Below are 23,401 nucleotides of genomic sequence, written 5' to 3'. Positions count from 1 at the left end.
TGCATGGAATATCTTTTTCCATTCCCTTACTTTCAGTCTGTATGTGTCTCTAGGTCTGAAGTGGGTATCTTGTAGACAGCATATATATGGGTCTTGTTTCTGTATCCATTCAGCCAGTCTGTGTCTTTTGGTGGGAGCATTTAATCCATTTACATTTAAGGTAATTATCGATATATATGTTCCTATTCCCATTCTCTTAATTGTTTTGGGTTTGTTATTGTAGGTCTTTTCCTTCTCTTGTGTTTCTTACCTAGAGAAGTTCCTTTAGCATTTGTTGTAAAGCTGGTTTGGTGGTGCTGAACTCTCTCAGCTTTTGCTTGTCTGTAAAGGTTTTGATTTCTCCATGAAATCTGAATGAGATCCTTGCTGGGTAGAGTAATCTTGGTTGTAGGTTTTTCTCCTTCATCACTTTAAATATGTCCTGCCAGTCCTTCTGGCTTGCAGAGTTTCTGCTGAAAGATCAGCTGTTAACCTTCTGGGGATTCCCTTGTGTGTTATTTGTTGTTTTTCCCTTGCTGCTTTTAATATGTTTTCTTTGTATTTAATTTTTGACAGTTTGATTAATATGTGTCTTGGTGTGTTTCTCCTTGGATTTATCCTGTATGGGACTCTATGTGCTTCCTGGACTTGATTAACTGTTTCCTTTCCCATATTAGGGAAGTTTTCGACTATAATCTCTTCAAATACTTTCTCAGTCCCTTTCTTTTTCTCCTCTTCTTCTGGAACCCCTATAATTCGAATGTTGGTGCGTTTAATGTTGTCCCAGAGATCTCCGAGACTGTCCTCAGTTCTTTTCATTCTTTTTTGTTTATTCTGCTCTTTATTAGTTATTTCCACTATTTTATCTTCCAGGTCACTTATCCATTCTTCTGCCTCAGTTATTCTGCTATTGATCTCATCTAGAGTATTTTTAATTTCATTTATTGTGTTGTTCATCATTGTTTGTTTCATCTTTAGTTCTTCTAGGTCCTTGTTAAATGTTTCTTGCATTTTCTGTATTCTATTTCCAAGATTTTGGATCATCTTTACTATCATTATTCTGAATTCTTTTTCGGGTAGACTGCCTATTTCCTCTTCATTTGTTAGGTCTGGTGGGTTTTTATCTTGCTCCTTCATCTGCTGTGTGTTTTTCTGTCTTCTCATTTTGCTTATCGTACTGTGTTTGGTGTCTCCTTTTTGCAGGCTGCAGGTTCATAGTTCCCGTTGTTTTTAGTGTCTGTCCCCAGTGGCTAAAGTTGGTTCAATAGGTTGTGTAGGTTTCCTGGTGGAGGGGACTAGTGCCTTTGTTCTGGTGGATGAGGCTGGATCTTGTCTTTCTGGTGGGCAGGTCCACGTCTATTGGTGTGTTTTGGGGTGTCTGTGGATTTATTATGATTTTAGGACACCTCTCTGCTAATGGGTAGGGTTGTGTTTGTGTCTTGCTAGTTGTTTGGCATAGGGTGTCCAGCACTGTAGCTTGCTGGTCATTTAGTGAATCTGGCTGCTGGTGTTGAGATGGAGATATCTGGGAGATTTTCGCTGTTTTCTATTATGTGGAGCTGGGAGGTCTCTTGTGGACCAGTGTCCTGAAGTTGCCTCTCTCACCTCAGAGGCACAGCACTGATTTCTGGCTGCAGCACCAAGAGCCTTTCATCCACACGGCTCAGAATAAAACGGAGAAAAAGTAGAAAGGAAGGAAGGAAGGAAGGAAAGAAAGGAAGGAAAGAAGGAAGGAAGGAAGGAAGGAAGAAAAAGGAAGAAAGAAAGAGGGAGGGAGGAGAGAAAGAAAGAAATGAAGGAAGGAAGGAAGAAAAAGAAAAGGGAGGGAGGAAAGAAAGAAAGAAAGGATAAAATAAAATAAAGTAAGATAAAATAAAGTTATTAAAATAAAAAATAATTATTAAGAAAAAAAATTTTTTAAAGAAAAAAACGGACGGATAGAACCCTAGGATAAATGGTGAAAGCAAAGCTATACTGACAAAATCTCACACAGAAGCACACACATACACACTCACAAAAAGAGGAAAAGGGGAAAAAATGATAAATCTTGCTCTCAAAGTCCACCTCCTCAATTTGGGATGATTCGTTGTCTACTCAGGTATTCCACAGATGCAGGGTACATCAAGTTGATTGTGGAGCTTTAATCCGCTGCTTCTGAGGCTACTGGGAGATTTCCCTTTCTCTTAGCACAGGTCCCCTGCGTGTAGGTCGCTGCAGGGCGTCTGTTCTTTGCTCAGACAGGACGGGGTTAAAGGAGCTGCTGATGCAGCTGTGGCTCACTCAGGCCGGGGGTAGGGAGGAGCACGATGTGGGGCGAGCCTGCAGTGGCAGAGGCCAGCGGGACATTGAACCAGCCTGAGGCGTGCCGTGCGTTCTCCCGGGGAAGTTGTCCCTCGATCCCGGGACCCTGGTGTAAGGTCGGGTCTTAACAAACGGCACCGCGAAACAGAGGAAAGCTTTAAGTGAGCTTTATTAGGGAGCGCTCCCGGGCGAGGTTCAGTGGTCCGAGAGAAAGGGGCCAGAGAAGTCGCACCCGGGTGAGGGTTGGGCAAGATTTTATAGGGGAAGAAGGGAAAGGGGTGTGGTGAATCTGGGAGGGCGCAGGGTATTCCTTATTTGGTGGTCTTTTCGGGTATCTTGGGGGACCGTTGGTCCCGCCCCTCGAAAGGCGGGAAAGCTGGGCTGGGTTCAAAGTCCCCAGGTCAGTTCCTGGAACTGGATGGTCCGGAATGTCTCCAGGGCAGTTTCTGGAACTGGGTGGTCCGGAGAATTTCAGTCTGATGCAACCTGTGAATCTGATTGTGTTCCCCTGCCTCGGGCCAGTTGGCCTTACACCTGGCAGTGGCGGGCTGCACAGGCTCCACGGAAGGGGGGTGTGGATAGTGACCTGTGCTCGCACACAGGCTTCTTGGTTGCGGCAGCAGCAGCCTTAGTGTCTCATGCCCACCTCTGGGGTCCGCGCTTTTAGCTGCGACTCGCGCCCGTCTCTGGAGCTTCTTTAAGCAGCATTCTTAATCCCCTCTCCTCGCACCAGGAAACAAAGAGGGAAGAAAAAGTCTCTTGCCTCTTCAGCAGGTACAGACTTTTCCCCGGACTCCCTCCCGGCTAGCGTGGTGCACTAACCCCCTGCAGGCTGTGTTCACGCCGCCAACCCCAGTCCTCTCCCTGCGCAACCACGGAAGCCCAAGCCTCAGCTCCCAGCCCCCTCTCATCCCGGTGGGTGAGCAGACAAGCCTCCTCTCGGGCTGGTGAGCGGTGGGCAACACTGATCCTCTGTGCGGGAATCTCTCTGCCTTGCCCTCCGCACCTCTGTTGCTACGCTCTCCGCTCTCCTCCGCGGCTTCGAAGCTTACCCCCCTCCGCCACCCGGTCTCCGCCCGCGAAGGGGCTTCCTAGTGTGTGGAAACTTTTCCTCTTTCACAGCTCCCTCCCACTGCTGCAGGTCGCGTCCCTATTCTTTTGTCTGTTTATTCTTTTTTCTTTTGCCTTACCCAGGTACGTGGGGAGTTTCTTGCCTTTTGGGAGGTCTGAGGTCTTCTGCCAGCGATCAGTAGGTGTTCTGTAGGAGTTGTTCCACGTGTAGATGTATTTCTTATGTATTTGTGGGGAGGAAGGTGATCTCCGCGTCTTACTCTTCCGCCATCTTCCCGATTCCCCTCAATGTTGGTTTTAATTTTTTAGCTTGAACAGCCATTTTCCTGAATGCTGTATCTTCATGAAGCTCAAATAACTACTTACTTACAGTGGTTTAGTAAAAGAATAAAAGTCTCAGTTTAGAGGGTAAATGATTAGGTTCTAGGGTTCATTTGATGATTCCTTTACTTTTTAGTTGATAGTGTTGACCATGATGGTGTTGACTATGACATGGGCTGAATGTTCTTAGAAAGTAAGTGTTATTTCAGTAGTATGGTAGAAAGGCATGTGTTAGGGTCAGAGCTCTGTGTGAGGGTCCTCAGACCTTCTGGGTAGCCTCTCTAAGCCACAGTATGTTCATTCAGTAACCACTTCTTAGGCCTCAACTATGTGTTAGGCATTACAAAAATGAGCGTAATAGCTGAAATAGTAGTAGCTAACAGTTGCATATCACGTACTCATTTAATCCTCCCCAACCTCATATGCAGATGGCACTTCAAAAAGCTGCTATTTCATTGGTAAGAGAATCAAAGCATAGAGTTGTTAATTAATTGATTGCCCATTGTCAGTCACCTTTTAGTGGTGAAGTCATAATTTCACCTGGACAGTTTAATTCCAGAATCTTCTCTCTTTACCACTTTGCTGTTGTTGGGAGAATCTTAATATTCTATTTATTTATTTAGTGTTCTCATTTATTATGTATTTACTCATTGTTCTTAACAGAATTTAAGTTGTTAAGGCTCTCATGACAAAAAGCATGTGAAAATGCTTAGGAAACTGCTTAGTGCGTTGTGAATGAGTTATTATTTATTGTGTTTGTTCCCTGTCATTAGGCCTCCTCACTTCAGTTCTTCTTTTTAAAAAAATTCTGTATTTTGTGTCAGAGTTCCCTTCTTTGAGCCATTTGAGACGTCTTGATATTTGCACAGTCAAATTTTTTTATTGCATTTCCCAGTGCTCCAACTGTGTCCTAAAATAATAGACTTCTACAGCTTGATACTGTTATTTTTTTATATTATGACATATTTATACATTAAAATTATGTAACATAGGGCTTCCCTGGTGGCGCAATGGTTGAGAGTCCGCCTGCCAATGCAGGGGATGCGGGTTTGTGCCCCGGTCCGGGAGGATCCCACATGTCGTGGAGCGGCTAGGCCCGTGAGCCATGGCCGCCGAGCCTGTGTGTCCGGAGCCTGTGCTCCGCAACGGGAGAGGCCACAGCAGTGAGAGGCCCGCGTACTGCCAAAAAAAAAAAAAAAAGTTATGTAACATATATGACAATTGTAAACCACTACTATTGCACTTTTCTTGTCCTTGTTGTAAATGTTCTCTTAATGTGTGCACAAAAAAGAGTAAACAGCATTTTATAAAGGTAAATCCAAAATATTGGTTCATGCTTTGTTTGGATAATAATGTTCTCTAGTGTAGGAGCAACCATATATTTTAATGGCGTATCTAATTTTAATAATACTAGTTTGCACTAAGACTAGCTGCCAAGCTGTACTAAATGTTAAGCTTCTACTTTGAAAGTCAGATCTCTCCTTGCAGTTGAGTGTTGAGAATATTTTAAGTGTGAGGACCACACACTCCCTCCATTTAGTTGGAGAACCTGAACTGCGGTTGCTCCTTCCCACTCACTGACTGCTACTGCTACCTGCCTAATAATTGTTTTTGGCTCCCCGTAAACCTGCAGCCAGAAAGGTATTTGAATTTTCCCCCTCTAGCACTTGCAAATCCGATTTTTATGTATAGCTAAGTGCTCTTAGCTTTTACTCTATCTACTACTGGGGCCTGGTTTCTAGCAAGCCTGTAGCTACGCCAGATCTGGCCTATGTAATGCTGTTTGTAATGAGAAATCTAAACAGGGAATGGCAGTGAGGCATGGCAGGAATGTGTTTCCATTGGAGAAGTCAGTGTAGAGAAAAAGTATAAGCAAAGCCGTGTGCAGAAGGCCTTTTCAGCTGGCCAAGACGGAAGACTAATGTTATTGTACATAGGCTGTTACTGTGCCAGCCCTTCCTCACAAATTTGCTTTCTCTCTCTCTCCCCTCTCCTGAACTCCCTTCCTCCCCCCTCCCTCTTTCATCTACTCCTTCTCCTTCTCTTTCTCTCCCTCTCTCTTCTGTGGGCTCTGCTCACTGTTTGCTCAGGTGGACAGTGACACCATTTGGAATGAGCTGCACTCGTCCGGTGCTGCACGCATGGCTGTTGGCTGTGTCATCGAGCTGGCTTCCAAAGTGGCCTCAGGAGAGCTGAAGGTGAGGTCTGGATTGCATTAAGTGTGGGAAATCCAGAGAAGACGCTGAAACAGAGATGTTGTTGTTTGGGAATTGTGGGGAGTGTGGTGTGGTAATAAAAGGAAAGGGGCGGAGGGAAGAGGGCAAAGAGATGGCCACTAAGGTGTGATAATAACTAGTGTGTAGGTAGGTAGTAGCTGATCGTGCTCCCAGGGCCTTCCTCTCCTTGGGGAAACTCTGCGGTTAGGGCACTCTGGTGTATTTTTAAGAGCATAGAAATGGTGAGTAAAGCTATGGTCCAGGTTAAAAATACCCAGTATATACATACCAGTCATGCCCTCCTGGGATTCTCTTTTGAAGCGACATAAAACATATGATTACTGAGTACTGTGTATAAGCTCAGAATACCACCCAGAGAGAAGGGGGTGGGGGTGGGGAGAAAGGTAAATATCAGATGGGAAGGATTGGGAGGAAGAAGGAAATTGTTGACTAGAAGGGTAATGATCCAGAGTATGTTTTTCCATGAAAGAACTTCAGAAATGAACTACGCTTTATTGTTCTTTTCTTTTTATGGTCTCTTCTTTTCTACATCATGTGAAAAGAACAATGTCCAAACCCCAACGTTTTCCAGTCTAAACAATTTATAAAAGCCAGAGACTTGACAGACGTTGACACTTTATTTGGTATTTTAACAGTGCTATTTAAAGGTATACCATGTGCATCTTGAATGCAGTTGCCCCAATAAACTTTGTTGGTGCTAACATAGCTCTTTAATGCACTGGTTCACACACTTCATAATGAAATCTGGCCAGTGATTGATTTGGTATTTTTAGCAATTGTGGGGCTTAGGGGAAATATATTGTAACCAACAATATAGGCACTGTGAGTTTTGTTCATCTAAAATAAAATCTAATTAGGATTATTTTTTTTTTTATGCCTAATGAATTTTTATTCAATTACACCTGACTATTTCACTTGTGATTAAAAATGCAGGGTAGGAATGTGCACTTTACAACACATTGTCTGCCCCAGAAGTCTTTGCTCTAACTCTTTAAGTCAAAACCTACAGAAATAGCATTATGATAAGGTGGGCTATATTTAAATATATATATATATATATATATATGTGCACCTCATGTTAAGTTGACACGATCAGCATTAGGATATTAATTGCTCATCTCAGGAGATTTCTTAGGCCATTAATGTGGTGCTTAATACTCAGTCTTTACCTTTGATAATGAGCTATTTATTGAAAAGAAGAAAGAAATCAGCCTTATGGAGAGGTTTTGGCTCTCTCCCAGTAGCACTTGAGGAATAATTCTTCCTGTTTGAATGTGTCACTTGTAGCACTAGAATCAATTGACATTTTAAAAGAAGTATTTAAGTCTTATTTTCAGAAGAATTCAAATGACAGATAACAGCCAGGCCACAATATTATAATTTTTAAAAGATTATCCCAGCACAGACCCACTTAATAAAAAACAAAAATGATTGTTAGCATTTCAGTTTCTAATTGTTTTGATTTTGTTGAAGTTTAATCAGTAATTCTGAAACCTTCTCAAGTAGAATGCCCACCTGTTACACTCAAAATCATCATTGCTATTAACCTCACAGAGTGCAGAATTGCCAAATGTATGTGTGAAGAGTGTTGAACAAAAACCTAATTATATTTTTTGGGAGGTAGTCATTTAAAATAGCCAGTTACAAACAGAGTGTCAACAATATATAGTATGGACATGCTGACCACCAGCTGTACTAACTAGCATTGGCTGTTTATGTTAAGATGAAGGATTCATACAAATGCTTTTCCTCCCCTTGGTTGAGAAATCAGCAAGTATGATTAAAAAAGAGAAGAATAGGGAAAAAGAGCCAGCATAAAAATCAAGAAACATTGATCCAGGCTCTGCCACTTAAATTCTGTGTCACATGTGGCAGATCACTTAATATCTCTGGGCCTCAGTATCTCGTTCCACAAAATCAGTAGGGTAGAATTGATAATGTTGAAGGTTGTACCTGGTTTTGACATTCTGAGCTATTTGCAAATGAGAAGTGGATCTGGTTATCAGTTATATACACCATGACGTACCAAATAGTAGATATTCCACAACTGATTTCACCTTCCTTTGCTGAATATTCCAGGCAGTGTAGCTGGTTTATCTTTCTGATTGTTAGCCCAAAGTAAAAGTCCAAGACAGGCAGGACCATAACAAATGGACTAGTGCTGACAGACCAAGAGACTGAATCCTTTTATTGCTAGTAATTTGATGAGGCCTATGGGAATGCCACTGTAGATAGCCAAGAATTGTGGTAGATAGCCATGTTCAGGGACCTCTAGCTAACCAAAAATGTTACTCAGTGTCTACCTGTTCCAGACTCCAGTATGACTGGACAGGTACACCTGCTGGCCAGGAGCATTAACACTCATGGCTGTGGAGTCACTTCATTCAGATCTAGGAAGAAAATAGGGAAGCTTATTTGAGGACACTGGTAAGTTATCCTCTGATAAGAGATGTGAACAAAGAAAACTTCAGTGTTTTGTTTATCATTTTCTGCATCTACATTCAGTTCTCGCATGTTCTACCTCTTTCTCCCAGTAAATCTATAACTTGAAACAACATTGACATATTGAAAGACTGCATTTTGTGAGTCTGCACTCATTTTGCTTGGAAATTAGAGAAGAATTAAGAGCTTTATTTCAAATAGGGTGGGCCTGGATGGGGTGCTGAACTGAGAGGTTCGAGATAGCTGGAGGGAGGTCACCAAACTCTTAGGGGCTGGGGACCTAGGAGATAATAAGGGCGCCCAAACAAGGAAAATGCCAAAGGCAAATTTCATTACCTGGAATTTTTCCTTGATATTAAGCTTGATCATGATTGTTCCCCTAACTTTTGACAGGTTCTGTCCTTTCTTCACCTGCAGATACTAATGGGCTAAAGGAATTAGAGGTATAATCCAGGCACAGGGAGTGGGTCTCATGTTGATGCTTAAACTAAGCGTGTGCAGCAAACTACAGCAGTGTATTTTTTGCACAGCATGGACATGCTCAGTGGAGTTCAGTGGAAATTATGGGGACTTTCAAGTTTTCCAGGTTTTTAACAAGATATTTTAAAAAATCCATGCAAGTGGAAATTTCTCAAACCTACAAATACCCAAGTTGGCTATTTCTCAGAATCTAGAACTAGGGAACGTAAATATTCTGGAAATGCTGACATGTTTGTTGTATTGGAAACTATAATTGGAAGAATAGTTATCTCAAAATGGTTTTATTGTTCTAAAGGTCATTTAAGGAAGTATGTCTAGAAATAGAAATATCTTTAAAAGATGAGCATTTTTCAAGTTATAAATATTCAATATTTTGTTCAAAAAATGGTGCCAAATATGTTACCTTAAAGTATATAATTTTTATTTGTCAGTTATGCTTCAACATATCTGGGGAAAAAATGATTCAACAGTTATCTAGCTTTACTATAAGAATGCCCTTTGATGCCATTTTGGCAATGCTGTAATTTCATAAAACAGTAAAAATTGCTTTAGTTGTCTGGAAATTTTTGTCAAGAAAATTCCCATCTGATTATCTGAAAAATGTATGGATTTCTTTACTGTTTGAATGGATATTGTGATATCATGTTGCTAATAATACCTGCCATTCATTAAGTATCTACTATAGATTGGACAGTTTACATGTAATTTGTCATTATTCTCACAGTGTCCACCAAAAGTAAGTACCACCAATAGGATACCAGCTCAGAGACATCAAGTAACTTTTTAAGATCCTGCACACAGTTTAATAAATGGCAAAGCCTGTAAGTGTCACAATTCTCTCTTCTCTTTCAACACTTTATAAGGAATTTCTTGTAGAGGTGGCACAAATATGTAAGAAAAAGGGGTTAAAGCTATCTTTTTAAAATAGTCTAGATTCTTTCCTTTTTATTACTGTAAAACAATACATACAAAAAAATGAGTTACATTAATAACTTACAAATCATAATAATATGGTTGGATGTGAGCCCTTCATCCAACTAAAGAAATAGTACTGTGCTAACACTATTAAAGTTCTTTCAGTACTTATCTCATTCCTATCTTTTGACCCAGGAGTAATTATTAATCTGTTGTATTTTTTAAATTATTCCTTTCCCTTTAATAGTGTTAACCATATGTCGTAGATCTTTATAAAAAATGGAATCTTATTGAATGTTCTATTCCTCAGATTTCTCTCCCCCAACTTAAAATCATGTTATGAGGATTTATCCTATTTACATAGCTGTGATTTATTCATTTTCCTTGTACATCATAATTTGTTTATTCATTCTTCTGTTGGACAGTATAGTTGTTTACAGGTTTTTGCTCTTTTGATCAGTGCTGCTGTGAACACTCTTGAACTATGACATAACGAAGAGTAAAATGGTAAGCTCCTAGGATAGAAATATAATAAATTTCAGAGAGTAATGCAAGGTAGAATTCCGAAGTCATTGTGCCACAATGACATCAGCAAAAATAACAGTTTAAACCTCTGAAAATTCTTCACTCCATGAAATCAGTGATGAAACTGGCAAAATTTATCAGAATTAATTTTTAAAAATCCTTTGTTGGAGTATAGTTGCTTTACAATGTTGTGTTAGTTTCTACTGTACAGCAAAGCGAATTGGCCACACATATACGTGTATCCCCTCTTCCTTGGATTTCCTTCCCATTTAGGTCACCACAGAACAATGAGTAGAGTTCCCTGTGCTATACAGTTTGTTCTCATTAGTTATCTGTTTTATACATAGTAGTGTATATATGTCAATCCCAATCTCCCAATCCCTCCCACCTCCCTTCCCCACCTTGGTATCCATATGTTTGTTCTCTATGTCTGTGTCTCTATTTCTGCTTTGCAGATAAGTTCATCTATACCATTTTTCTAGATTCCACATATATGCATTAATATATGGTATTTGTTTTTCTGACTTAATTCACTCTGTATGACAGTCTCTAGGTCCATCCACGTCCCTACACATGACCCGATTTTGTTCCTTTTTATGGCTGAGTAATATTCCATTGTATATATGTACCACATCTTCTTTATCCATTCCTCTGTTGATGGATATTTAGGTTGCTTCCATGTCCTGGCTATTGTAAATATTGCTTCAGTGAACATTGGGGTGCATGTATCTTTTGAATTATTCTCCAGGTATATGCCCAGGAGTGGGATTGTTGGGTCATATGGTAGTTCTATTTTTAGTTTTTTAAGGAACCTCCATACTGTCCTCCATAGTGGCTGTACCAATTTACATTCCTACCAACAGTGTAAGAGGGTTCCCTTTTCTCCATACCCTCTCCAGCATTTATTGTTTGTAGATTTTGGGGGGATGGCCATTCTGACTGGTGTGAGGTGATATCTCGTTGTAATTTTGATTTGTATTTCTCTAATAATTAGTGATGTTGCGCATCTTTTCATGTGTTTGTTGGCCATCTGTATGTCTTCTTTGGAGAAATGTCTATTTAGGTCTTTTGCCCATTTTTTAATTAGGTTGTTTGTTTTTTTAATACTGAGCTGCATGAACTGTTTGTATATTTTGGAGATTAATCCCTTGTCAGTTGCTTCATTTGCAAATATTTTCTCCCATTCTGAGGATTATCTTTTCCTCTTGTTTATGGTTCCCTTTGCTGTGCAAAAGCTTTTAAGTTTCATTAGGTCCCATTTATTTTTGTTTTTATTTTCATTACTCTGGGCGGTGGGTCAAAAAAATCTTGCTGTGATTTATGTCAAAGGGTGTTCTGCCTATGTTTTCCTCTAGGAGCTTTATAGTGTGTGGCCTTACATTTAGGTCTGTAATCCATTTTGAGTTTATTTTTGTGTATGGTGTTAGGGAATGTTCTAATTTCATTCTTTTACATGTAGCTCTCCAGTTTTCCCAGCACTACTTATTGAAGAGATTGTCTTTTCTCCATTCTATATTCTTGCCGCCTTTGTCATAGATTAGGTTACCATAGGTGTGTGGATTTATCTCTGGGCTTTCTATCCTGTTCCATTGATCTATATTTCTTCTTTTGTGCTATCAACCATAGTGTCTTGATGACTGTAGCTTTGCAGTATAGCCTGAAGTCAGGGAGCCTGATTCCTCCAGCTCCGTTTTTCTTTCTTAAGATTGCTTTGGCTATTCGCAGTCTTTTGTGTTTCCATACAAATTGTAAAATTTTTTTGTTCTAATTCTGTGAAAAATGCCATTGGTAATTTGATAGGAAAAAACAGAAAATTACAGACGATATCACTGATGAACATAGACACAAAAATCCTCAACAAAATACTAGCAAACAGAATCCAACAACATATTAAAAGGATCATACATCATTATCAGTGGGATTTATCCCAGAGATACAAATATTCTTCAATATACGCAAATCAATTGGCGTGACACACCACACTAACAAATTGAAGAATCAAAACCATATGATCATCTCAATAGATGCAGAAAAAGCTGTTGACAAAATTCAACACCCATTTATGACAAAAACTCTCCAGAAAGTGGGCATAGAGGGAAACTACCTCAACATAATAAAGGCCATATGTGACAAACCTGTAGCAAGCATCATTCTCAATGGCGAAAAACTGAAAGCATTTCCTCTAAGAGCAGGAACAAGACAAGGATGTCCACTCTCGCCACTGTTATTCAGCATAGTTTTGGAAGTCCTAGTCATGGCAGAGAAGAAAAAGAAATAAAAGGAATCCAAATTGGAAAAGAAGAAGTAAAACTGTCACTGTTGGCAGATGGCATGATATTGTACATAGAAAATCGTAAAGATGCCACCACAAAACTAGTAGAGCTCATCAGTGAATTTGGTAAAGTGCAGGATACAATCTCTTGCATTCCTATACACTAACAATGAAAAATCAGAAAGAGAAATTAAGGAAACAGTTCCATTTACCATTGCAACAAAAAGAATAAACTACCTAGGAATAAACCTACCTAGAGAGGAAAATGACCTGTACTCAGAAAACTAAAGATGCTGGTGAAAGAAATCAAAGACAACACAAACAGATGGAGAGATTTGCCATGTTCTTGGATAGGAAGAATCAACATTGTGAAAATGGCTCTACTACCCAAAGCAATCTACAGATTCAGTGCAAATCCCTATCAATTTACCAATGGCACTTTTTGCAGGATTAGAATGAATTATTTTAAAAACCCAGGAAATTAACCAAAAGCTTGTAACATCTCAGGAAGCATGTATTCAAAAGAAAACGGGCTAAATCTTCATGAGAACAGTGAACTTTGTGGTGTTTTAATTCACCCTTTCTCATTTAACCCTTTCCAGCTCCCCAGTAGTCTTACTCCAAATGAAAACCAATAATTTAGCAGTCTCCAGACAGGGCAGAATGGGGCTGAAGCTTCTTCAAAGCCTCATTCCCAGAAAATTTTCATTATTTGGCCTGTCTGGTCCTTCAGTACAGTCCCCAGTTACAAAGTTGTCTTTATTTGTCTGAACTTAGAGTGAAAAGCCTTTCCTCAGAAGCACTTATTGAAAAAAACTAAAGGTAATTGATTAACTTATGGCTGCCTGAAGTGGTGGACAACAGTAGAGAAAACAACAAACTAACCAAAAGCTTCCAGAAAAAACTGGGGAATGAGATGTGCATAAGCGCTATGGCAAGCCCTATCAGACTCCTAAGAATCTAGAAGGTCATGTGTCTGATAGGGCTGTGTGCATACTCAGGGCTGTGTTCACACCACACTCAGGAAAGACTGAAAGGCCCTAAAGTCTCATCTCAAGCTGACTTTGAGGCTCTGCTCAAACCAGAAGTAAAGGCCAAGGAAGAGCTGTCAGATCGCAGACCCAGTATTGAAAGTGTGTCCAACACACATGGGCAGGGCCCCTTATAAAAGGCTGGGGACTGTTGGTTCCAGGCTTTTAAGGAAATCTCTATCTGATTATTAACTGACCAACCACTGAGTTAAGCAAACAGAGACTTCAGTCCCACACTCAACATAGAATACAGTCTTTATAGAATTAGTTCAGAAGAATCAAGAAACGAACAAAGCAACAATGACAAACCCTAGGGAGTGGTAAAAATCTGATTTCCAGAATTGTCATATTATATTGCTTAAAATGCCCAGTTTGCTACATAAAATTATGAGAGATGCAAAGAAGCTCATGAATTCACATGAAGAAATAATGAGCATCAGTAAAAGTAACTACATAAATAAATATAATTGATAGTATAATTGTATTTTTTGTTTGTAACTCTTATTCTTCTCTCAGATTTAAAAGACAACTGCATAAAACAATAACCGTAAGTCAGTGTATAAAGATGTAGTTTGTATAACAGTAGAAGCATGAAGTAGGGGATTGGGAATGGAGCTATATAATAGCAAAACAAAGTTTTTGGATACTGTTAAAATGTGGCTCATGTCTGAACTAGATTGTTAAAAGTTAAGATGCTAAGTAGAATCCACTGGACAACAGGCAAGAAAATAACTCAAAAATATATTAAAAGAAATGACCAGGAAATTAAAATGCTACACTAGAGAATACCTATTTAACTTAAAAGAAGACAGTGTAATGGAGGAGTTGAGGAACAAAAAAAGGTGACATATAGAGAACAAATACCTAAGTCATTGTGCCAATTTCAAACCCCACCAGCAGCACATAAGAATTTCCAGGGCTCTCCACTTCTGTCTGTTTTCAGCATTTTCACATTTTTAAATGTTTACAAATCTTACATGAAAGTATGCTCAATATCACAAATCATAAGGAAAATGCAAATTAAAACCACAATGAGATGTCACCTCAAACCTGTCAGAACGGCAACAAATAATGAATGTTGGTGAGGATGTGGAGAAGAGGGAACCCACGTACACTGTTGGTGGGAATGTAAATTGGTGCAGCCACTATGGAAAACAGTATGGAGGTTCCTCAGAAAATTAAAAATAGAACTACCATAGGATCCAGCAGTTCTACTCCTGGGAGTATATCCAAAAAAGCAAAAACACTAAATCAAAAAGATACATTGAACCCTATGTTCATAGCAGCATTATTTATAATAGCCAAGATATGGAAATAACCTAAGTGTCCATCAGCAGGTGAATGGATAAAGAAAATGTGGTATATATACACAATGGGATATTACTCAGCCGTAAAAATGAATGAAATTTTGCCATTTGCACCAATGTGGATGGGGCTGGATGGTATCGTGCTTAGTGAAGTAAGTTAGAAAAAGGCAAATAGTATATGTTTTCACTTGTTTGGGGAATCTAAAAAAAATCAAACGAAAATATAACAAAACAGAAACAGATTCACAGATACAGAAAATAAACTAGTGTTTACCAGTGGGGACAGGAGCCAAACAATGGAAGGAGACCAAGAGGTACAAACTTCTAGGTATAAAAGTATAAGGATATAATGTGCAGCATAGGTATTATAGCCAATATTTTATGATAACTTTATTTATTTTTGTAAATTGGAATATGATTGCTTTACAATGTTGTGTTAGTTTCTGCAGTACAGTGAAGTGAATCAGCTATATGTATAACCATATCCCCTCGCTCTTGGAATTCCCTCCCCCCCCATCCCACCCATCTAAGTCATCACAGAGCACCGAGCTGAGCTCCCTGTGCTATACAGCAGGTTCCCACTAGCTATCTAGTTTACACATGGTAGTGTATTTATGTCAAACCTAATCTCCCAATTCGTCCCACCCTCCCTTTCCCCTCGGAGTCCATACATCCATTCTCTACATCTGTGCGTCTATTCCTGCCCTGCAAATAGGTTCATCTGTACCATTTTTGTAGATTCCACATATATGCATTAATATATGATATTTGGTTTTCTCTCTCTGGCTTACTTCACTCTGTGTGACAGACTCTAGGTCCATCCACATCTCTACAAATGACCCAATTTCGTTCTTTTCATGGCTGAGTAATATTCCATTGTATATATGTACCACATCTTCATTATCCATTCATTTGTCATTGGACATTTAAATTGTTTCCATGTCCTGGGTGTTGTAAATAGTGAACATTTGGGTACATATGTCCTTTTGAATTATGGTTTTCTCAGGGTGCATGCCCAGTAATGGGATTGCTGGGTCATATGGTAATTCTATTTTTAGATTTTTAAGGCACCTCCATACTGTTCTCCATAGTGACTATCAATTTACATTCCAACCAACAGTGCAAAAGGGTTCTCTTTTCTCCACACCCTCTCCAGCATTTATTGTTTGTAGCTTTTTTTATGAAGGCCATTCTGACTGGTGTGAGGTGATACATCATTGTAGTTTTGATTTGCATTTCTTTAATAATTAGTACTATTGAGCATCTTTCTATGTGCCTCTTGGCCATCTGTATGTATTCTTTGGTGAAATGTCTGTTTAGGTCTTCTGCCCTTTTTTTTTTTTTGCAGTACGCGGGCCTCTCACTGTTGTGGCCTCTCCTGTTGCGGAGCACAGGCTCCGGACGCGCAGGCTCAGCGACCATGGCTCACGAGCCTAGCTGCTCCGCGGCATGTGGGATTTTCCTGGGCCAGGGCACGAACCCGTGTCCCCTGCATCAGCAGGCGGACTCTCAACCACTGCGCCACCAGGGAAGCCCTTCTGCCCATTTTTTAATTGGGTTGTTTGTTTTTTTGATATTGAGCTCCATGAGCTGTTTGTATATTTTGGAGATTAATTCTTTCTCCATTGCTTCATTTGCAAATATTTTCTCTCCTTTTGAGCGTTGTCTTTTCGTCTTGTTTATGGTTTCCTTTGCTGTGCAAAAGCTTTTAAGTTTAAGTCCCCTTTGTTTATTTCTGTTTTTATTTTCATTACTGTTGGAGGTGGGTCAAAAAAGAACTTGCTGTGATTTATGTCAAAGAGTGTTTTTCCTGTGTTTTCCTCTTAAGAGTTTTACGGTGTCTGGTCTTACATTTAGGTCTTTTATCTATTGAGTTTATTTTTATGTATGGTGTTAGGGAGTGTTCTAATTTCATTCTTTTACATGTAGCTGTCCAGTTTTCCCAGCACCACTTATTGAAAAGGCTGTCTTTTCTCCATTGTAAGTTCTTGCCTCCTTTGTCATAAATTACATGATTATATGTGTGTGGGTTTATCTCTGGGCTTTGTATGCTGTACCATTGATCTATATTTCTGTTTTTGTGCCAGTACCATACTGTCTTGATTACTGTAGCTTTATAGTATAGTCTGAAGTCTGGGAGCCTGATTACTCCAGCTCCGTTTTTCTTTCTCAAGACTGCTTTGGCTATTCGGGGTCTTTTGTGTTTCCATACAAATTGTAAAATTTTGTGTTCTAATTTCGTGAAGAATGCCATTGGCAGTTAGATAGGGATTGCATTGAATCTGTAGATTGCTTTGGGTAGTATAGTTATTTTCACAATATTGATTCTTCCAATCCAGTAACATGATATATTTTTCCATCTGCTTATGTCATCTTTGATTTCTTTCATCAGTTTTATAGTTTTATGAGAACAAGTCATTTGCCTCCTCAGGCAGGTTTATTCCTAGGTATTTTATTCTTTTTGTTGCGATGGTAAATGGGATTGTTTCCTTAATTTCTCCTTCTGATTTTTTGTTGTTTATAGAAATGCAAGAGATTTCTGTGCATTAATTTGGTATCTTGCAACTTTACCAAATTCATTGATGAGCTCTAGTAGTTTTGTGGTGGCATATTCAGGATTTTTAATGTATACATCTGCAAACAGTGACAGTTTTACTTCTTTTCCAATTTGGATTCCTTTTATTTCTTTTTTCTTCTCTGACTCTTGTGGCTAGGACTTCCAAACTATGTTGAATAAGAGTAGCAAGAGTGGACATCTTTGTCTTGTTCCTGATCTTCGAGGAAATGCTTTCAGTTTTTCACCATTGAGAATGATATTTGCTGTGGGTTTGTCATATATGGCCTTTATTATGTTGAGCTAGGTTCCCTCTGTGCCCATTTTCTGGAGAGTTTTTATCATAAATGGGTATTGAATTTTGTCAAAAGCTTTCTCTGCATCTATTAAGATGATCATATGGTTTTTATTCTTCAGTTTGTTAGTGTTGTTTATCACATTGATTGATTTGCGTATACTGAGGAATCCTTGCATTCGTAGGATAAATCCTACTTGATCATGATGTATGATCCTTTTAATATGTTGTTGGATTCTGTTTGCTAGTAATTTGTTCAGGATTTATGCATCTATGTTCATCAGTGATATTGGTCTATAATTTTCTTTTCTTGTGATATCTTTGTCAGATTTTGGTATCAGGGTGATGGTGGCCTCGTAGAACAAATTTGGGAGTGTTCCTCCCTCTGCAGTTTTTTGGAAGAGTTTGAGAAGGATAGGTGTTAGTTAGCTCTTCTCTAAATGTTTGATAGAATTCGCCTGTGATGCCATCTGGCCCAGGACTTCTTTTGTTGGAAGATTTTTAATTACAGTTTCAGTTTCATGACTTATGATAAGTCTGCTTTATTTTCTAATTCTTCCTGGTTCAGTCTTGGAAAATTGTACCTTACCAAGAATTTGTTTATTTCTTCATGGTTGTCTATTTTATTGGCATATACTTGTTTGTAGTAGTCTCTTTTAATCCTTTGTATTTCTGCAGTGTCAGTTGTGATTTCTCCTTTTTCATTTCTAATTTTATTGATTTGCATCCTCTCCCCCCGCCTTTTTTTTTTTTTTGGATGAGTCTGGCTAAAGTTTTATCAATTTTGTGTATCTTCTCAAAGAACCAGCTTTTAGTTTTATTGATCTTTGCTATTTTCTTCATTTCTATTTCATTTATTTCTGATCTTTATGATTTCTTTCTTTCTACTGAGTTTAGGTTTTCTTTGTTCTTCTTTCTCTAGTTTTTTTACATGTAAGGTTAGATTGTTTACTTGAGACTTTTCTTGTTTCTTGAGGTGAGCTTCAATTGCTATAAACTTCCCTCTTCGAAGTGCTTTTGCTGGGTCTTGCTGCTAAGATGAGGACCTCCGGGAGACCTCACTCTGACGCATATTCCCTGGGGTCTGAGGTTCTCTGTTAGTCCAGTAGTTGCGACTCGGACCTCCTACTGCAGAAGATCAGTTTGGACCCCCGGCTTGTGAACCAAGGTCCCGCAAGCTGCGCAGGGTGGCAGAAAAAAAAAAGGAGCAGAAAAATAACAGAGAGTAAAAAATAAAATAAGATTAGAAAACTAACAGATATGGTAGAAAAAATTAAAATATAGATGAAACAACAACCAGAAGGTAAAACAGAACCACAATAACATAAAAGAGAAAAGAAAAAATAAAAAGAAAAGCTAGAAAAGGCCTTGGCTGTAGGGGGTGGGGTTTAGTCAGGGGCTGGGTTTTGGCTGTGTGCAGGCCCTATGTTTAGGACCCACAGGGCTGGAAAAATCCCTGGGCAGGGGTTGGGGGGGGGGGCATGGGGCTTAGGCTCAACACAGCAGGAGGGGCCCAGGAGTGCCTCTGGCCTTGGAGGGTAGAGGACCAGGTACTGGTTCCCAGCAGGCTCCCTCAGCCAAAGTGGTCAGGGGAAATGCTAGGCACATTTCCCCACCCCCATCTTCTGATCTGGGAGGGTCCCTCCCCATTGGCTCTCTTCTTCTTCCCCACCCTCCCTCCTATGCCCCTAGGACCCCTGTGGCTGGAGGGGGCCCCGGAAGGCAGGGGACCAGACCCTCAAGCCCCACAGGCTTCCCAAGGCCGAGTAGGCAGGGGAAATGCCCAGGGCACTTCCCCTGATCCCGCGGTTCTGGAGGGGCCCCCCCACCACACCGTCTGCCTTTCCTCTTCTCCCCCCGCCTCCCTCTTATGCCCCTAGGATCACTGTGGCCCAGAGGGGGCCTCGGAGGGCTGGGGTTCCGGCCCGGGAGCCCAGCAAGCTTCCCGGGGCCGAGTGGGTAAGGGAAACGCCCGCCATGCCTCTCCTAATCTTCCGGTCCTGGAGGATCCCCCCCAACCATCTGCCTCTCCTCCTTTTCCTCCCTCCTCCCTCCCACGCCCCTAGGACCCATGAGGCCAGAAGGGGCCCTGGAGATCGGAGGACCAGGACCGGGAGCCCAGCAGGCTTCCCGGGGCGACTGGACTGGGGAAATACTAGGTGCACTGCCCCCTGATCCTGCAAACCTCCACAGGTTCCCTCGATGTGTGGGAACCCCTCCCCTCTCCCAGCCACCCCTCAGGGGCACCAGTCGTGTACATCCTCCACTTCTCTACCCCCTCACTTCCCCCCCACATCCTACCCGGTCGCTCTGGGGTTCCTCTCGTCTCCTTGGGCATCAAGGTCCCCCACCAGTGTCCGGCAGGTGCCCTAGCTGTAGGAAGACACAAACTCCACATCCTCCCATATGCCGCCATCTTGACTGCGCCCCATGATAACTTTAAATGGAGTATAATCTATAAAATCTTGAATCACTATGTTGTACACTTGAAACTAATATAGTATTGTGAATCAAATATACTTCAAAAAATAAAAATTAAAATATTTTAAACATATTTTTACGTATTTATAAATTTAAAATATATTTATAAATTTGAAATAAATAATAACAAATATTTTAAAATAAAATAAATGTTTGCCAACCTTGTAGGTATAAAATGTCACCTTATAATGAACCTCTGTTATTAGATATGGACAAAATAAGGTCGTTATATCCTTCTTTAACCTTTTATTAATATTTATGCCTTATCTCAAGTAAAGCCTTTTGTCCTCAGTTACATTTGTATGATATTAATATAGCATTTTTAGTTTTTTTTCTTTCCTAGTATTTGCCTAGTTCATTACTTACCATCCCTTTTCTTGCGGAGTTTGTCTTTGCTGTATACTAGGTCTATCTCTTATAAATAGCTTAAGGCTGGAGTTTGCTTTCTAATCTGACTGTACATTTTAACTGAGGAGTTGAATTTATTTCCATTTATTATGGTCAATAGTATACATAAATGCATTTCTATCATAGTTTGTTTTTTCTTTGTCCTACCATTGTGTTCACCCTTTCTTTCACTCACCCTTTGCTTTCTTTTCAATTGAAATATCTCATTCTCTGTTACCACTAATTTTTAAAACATACACAAATTATTTGTATTATTTTAGTAATTATCATTTATAAATTTAACCTATTTAAGAAATTTTAAACTTAATTACTTTATTCTCTTCACTAACAACACAGGAACTTTAGAATGTTTTATAGGCAATTATCCTGTCCTAATTTTATGCTATTATGGTATAGTACTTTAGCTTTATCTCTTTTGTAAAAGTAATATCAGCAGTGAGACATTATTAACCTGCTTATATCATCAGTGTTTCATTTTACTTTCCCATATATTTACCATTTTCCTTATTCAACATTTATCTTTGTATCTGAAACTTCCATTTCTTGTTTTCTTTCTTCCAGCACATTTTCAGAAGTTTCTTTAGTGACAGTTTTTCAGTTTTTGTTTATCTATGATATCTTTTTGCCCCCATTCTTGAAAGATAGTTCTGTTAAGTACACAGAGTTGACAGTTTCTCTCAGCACTTTAAAGATCCTCCATGCTTTTCTGGCTTCCAGTTTTGATGTGTAAAATAGCAGTTACCAATCTAATTATTATTTCGTATAGATATTGTGTCTTTTCTCTCTGATTGCTTCTAATGTCTTCTTTCGACTTTGATATTTGTATTTTGCTTTCCATGTGTCTAATAGTGGATTTTACTGATTCAAAATTGTTTAAAATATATATTAACAAAACTAAAGTTTAATGTAACTTTTGGATACATTACATATAAATCCTTACATTATCCTTACATTTATACATATAAATCCTTATATTATCCCTGTAAGGATACACTGTGATAAGTCACCAGCATCAGACTAAAAGTAACCTTGCTGATTTTCAGTCATTAATTATTCATTTATAAAACAAATATATGTAGAGCATATTTTCAGGTAAAAATTAGTACTATGGAGAAAGAACAAAGCATGAAAAAGAATTAGAACGAGACTGAGGGAGAGGGCTACCTCTGTTAGTTTTTGTTGTCAAGAAGGCCTTAAAGATTGTTAAGGAGAGATTTGAGGTAAATGAAGTAAGGGAAGAATCATATAGAGAAGTGGGAAAGAGTAGTCCAGACAAAGCAAATACAGAATCTCTCTTGTAGAGTGGACTAAATAAGTCTTGACATGTTTAAGGAACTGCAAGGAGGCCTGTGTGTCTGGAGTTATCTGCAGAGGGGCTAGCAAGAGATGATGTTAGAGAGATAGTCAAGAGCTAGATAATGGGTTGCGTGCGCATGCACGCACACACCCCCCCCACACACACAATTATTTAGCATACATATATGTGCATATATAGGTACCATTAAAAACTAAGAGTGTATTTCTAGCTTTGAGAATAAGGATAGCAATTACATTTTTAAACTTCTGATTATAGATAAAGAAACTGAATGGCCATTTCAAATACATTTTGCCATGAATTTGGCCTTCCTTAAAATTTTATACTATTTTCTAACCTAAAGTTGTACATCAAATAAGGTATGAAATGGAATATTTGTGTTGACGCCAGTTTTGACGAAGGTCCCAAGCTGAGGACAATCGATGTTAATTATGTATGATAGACACCTCTTCAATGGATTCATTAAAAGATAGTCAAATAGGCCTGCAGTTATCTTACCTAATCCAGTTTATATACCGGAAGACCAGATAAGAGAGATGTGATTGATGGAAGATTCTTTAAAAGGAATTTAAGTATTTTGGCTATTTTGCTCTGTTCCCTTCTTTGCTTTCCCCAACATAAGCCAAATGGTGAAGGAGTCCAAGGAAATTGCTTATGTCTGAAGATGGGAGGAGTGGCTTTTCAGTCCTTAGCTTGATACATGGTGAGTTACAGAAATTTGTAGGATCATTCTAGACTACTACCAGGGTGGGGCATGAAAGAGTTCACTAGGGGGACTGATATATGTATCAGGAGTTTGGGAGTTGTATAAAGATAGAAGAATGTCCAAGCTTGTCACCTAGAGAGGGCAAAGTAGAGAGCTGGCTGAAACTTTCATGTGGGTAGGTTGAAGAGAGGGGGCTGAGCAGCTGTAGTGATACTCACACTGTTGGTAGGGCAAGGACTTTAAGGACTTTTTTTCCTTGTGGACCAGTGGACACTTTGGATGGAAGCCAGATCTGATCATCTCGGAAGTATCTCACCAAAGAGGTCTACCTTTCAAGACAAAAGGCCCTCAGGAGAATATGACTGGAGATGTTTGAAAAAGCTGATGACGGCTTGTAAGGTCAACCGATGAGTGCATTGCCCACATTAGTGAACTTTGCAGACTGGAGGTCACTGACAGTGTCCCTGAAGAACTTGTGAGTGCTCCCATTGGAAGAGGGACAGCATTAGATCTGCCATGACAGAGGGCATTTGAAGAATCCATAGAGATCTCCAAATTGCACTGCTAATCCAAAGTCTTCATCCTTTTTATTCTTCCCACTCTCCACAGCTGGAAGATCCATAAGCACAGCATGAAAATAGTAGAGCAAGAAAGGAAAAAATATAAACCGTATGGCCTCCTCCCCCAGCACACATAGATTTTCACCCACTGCTGGTCCCTGATTCTGTGGGTCAGCAGGTCAGTGGGGAGACACTCTCAAT

General features: G+C 39.6%; 1 protein-coding gene across 1 annotated transcript in view; it reads left to right on the top strand.

Moving 5' to 3' along the window:
• The window catches only part of HDAC9 (histone deacetylase 9), a 581,469-nt gene that overhangs the window by 319,269 nt on the left and 238,799 nt on the right, over window positions 1-23,401 (top strand). Inside the window, exon 16 of the mRNA XM_067746216.1 lies at window positions 5,763-5,870. Coding sequence (XP_067602317.1) covers window positions 5,763-5,870 — 108 coding nt within the window. The remainder of the gene's footprint in view (window positions 1-5,762; window positions 5,871-23,401) is intronic.

This window comes from Pseudorca crassidens, chromosome 8 (genome assembly GCF_039906515.1).
Source record: "Pseudorca crassidens isolate mPseCra1 chromosome 8, mPseCra1.hap1, whole genome shotgun sequence".
NCBI lineage: Eukaryota > Metazoa > Chordata > Mammalia > Artiodactyla > Delphinidae > Pseudorca > Pseudorca crassidens.
This window is presented reverse-complemented; position numbering and strand designations above follow the sequence as displayed.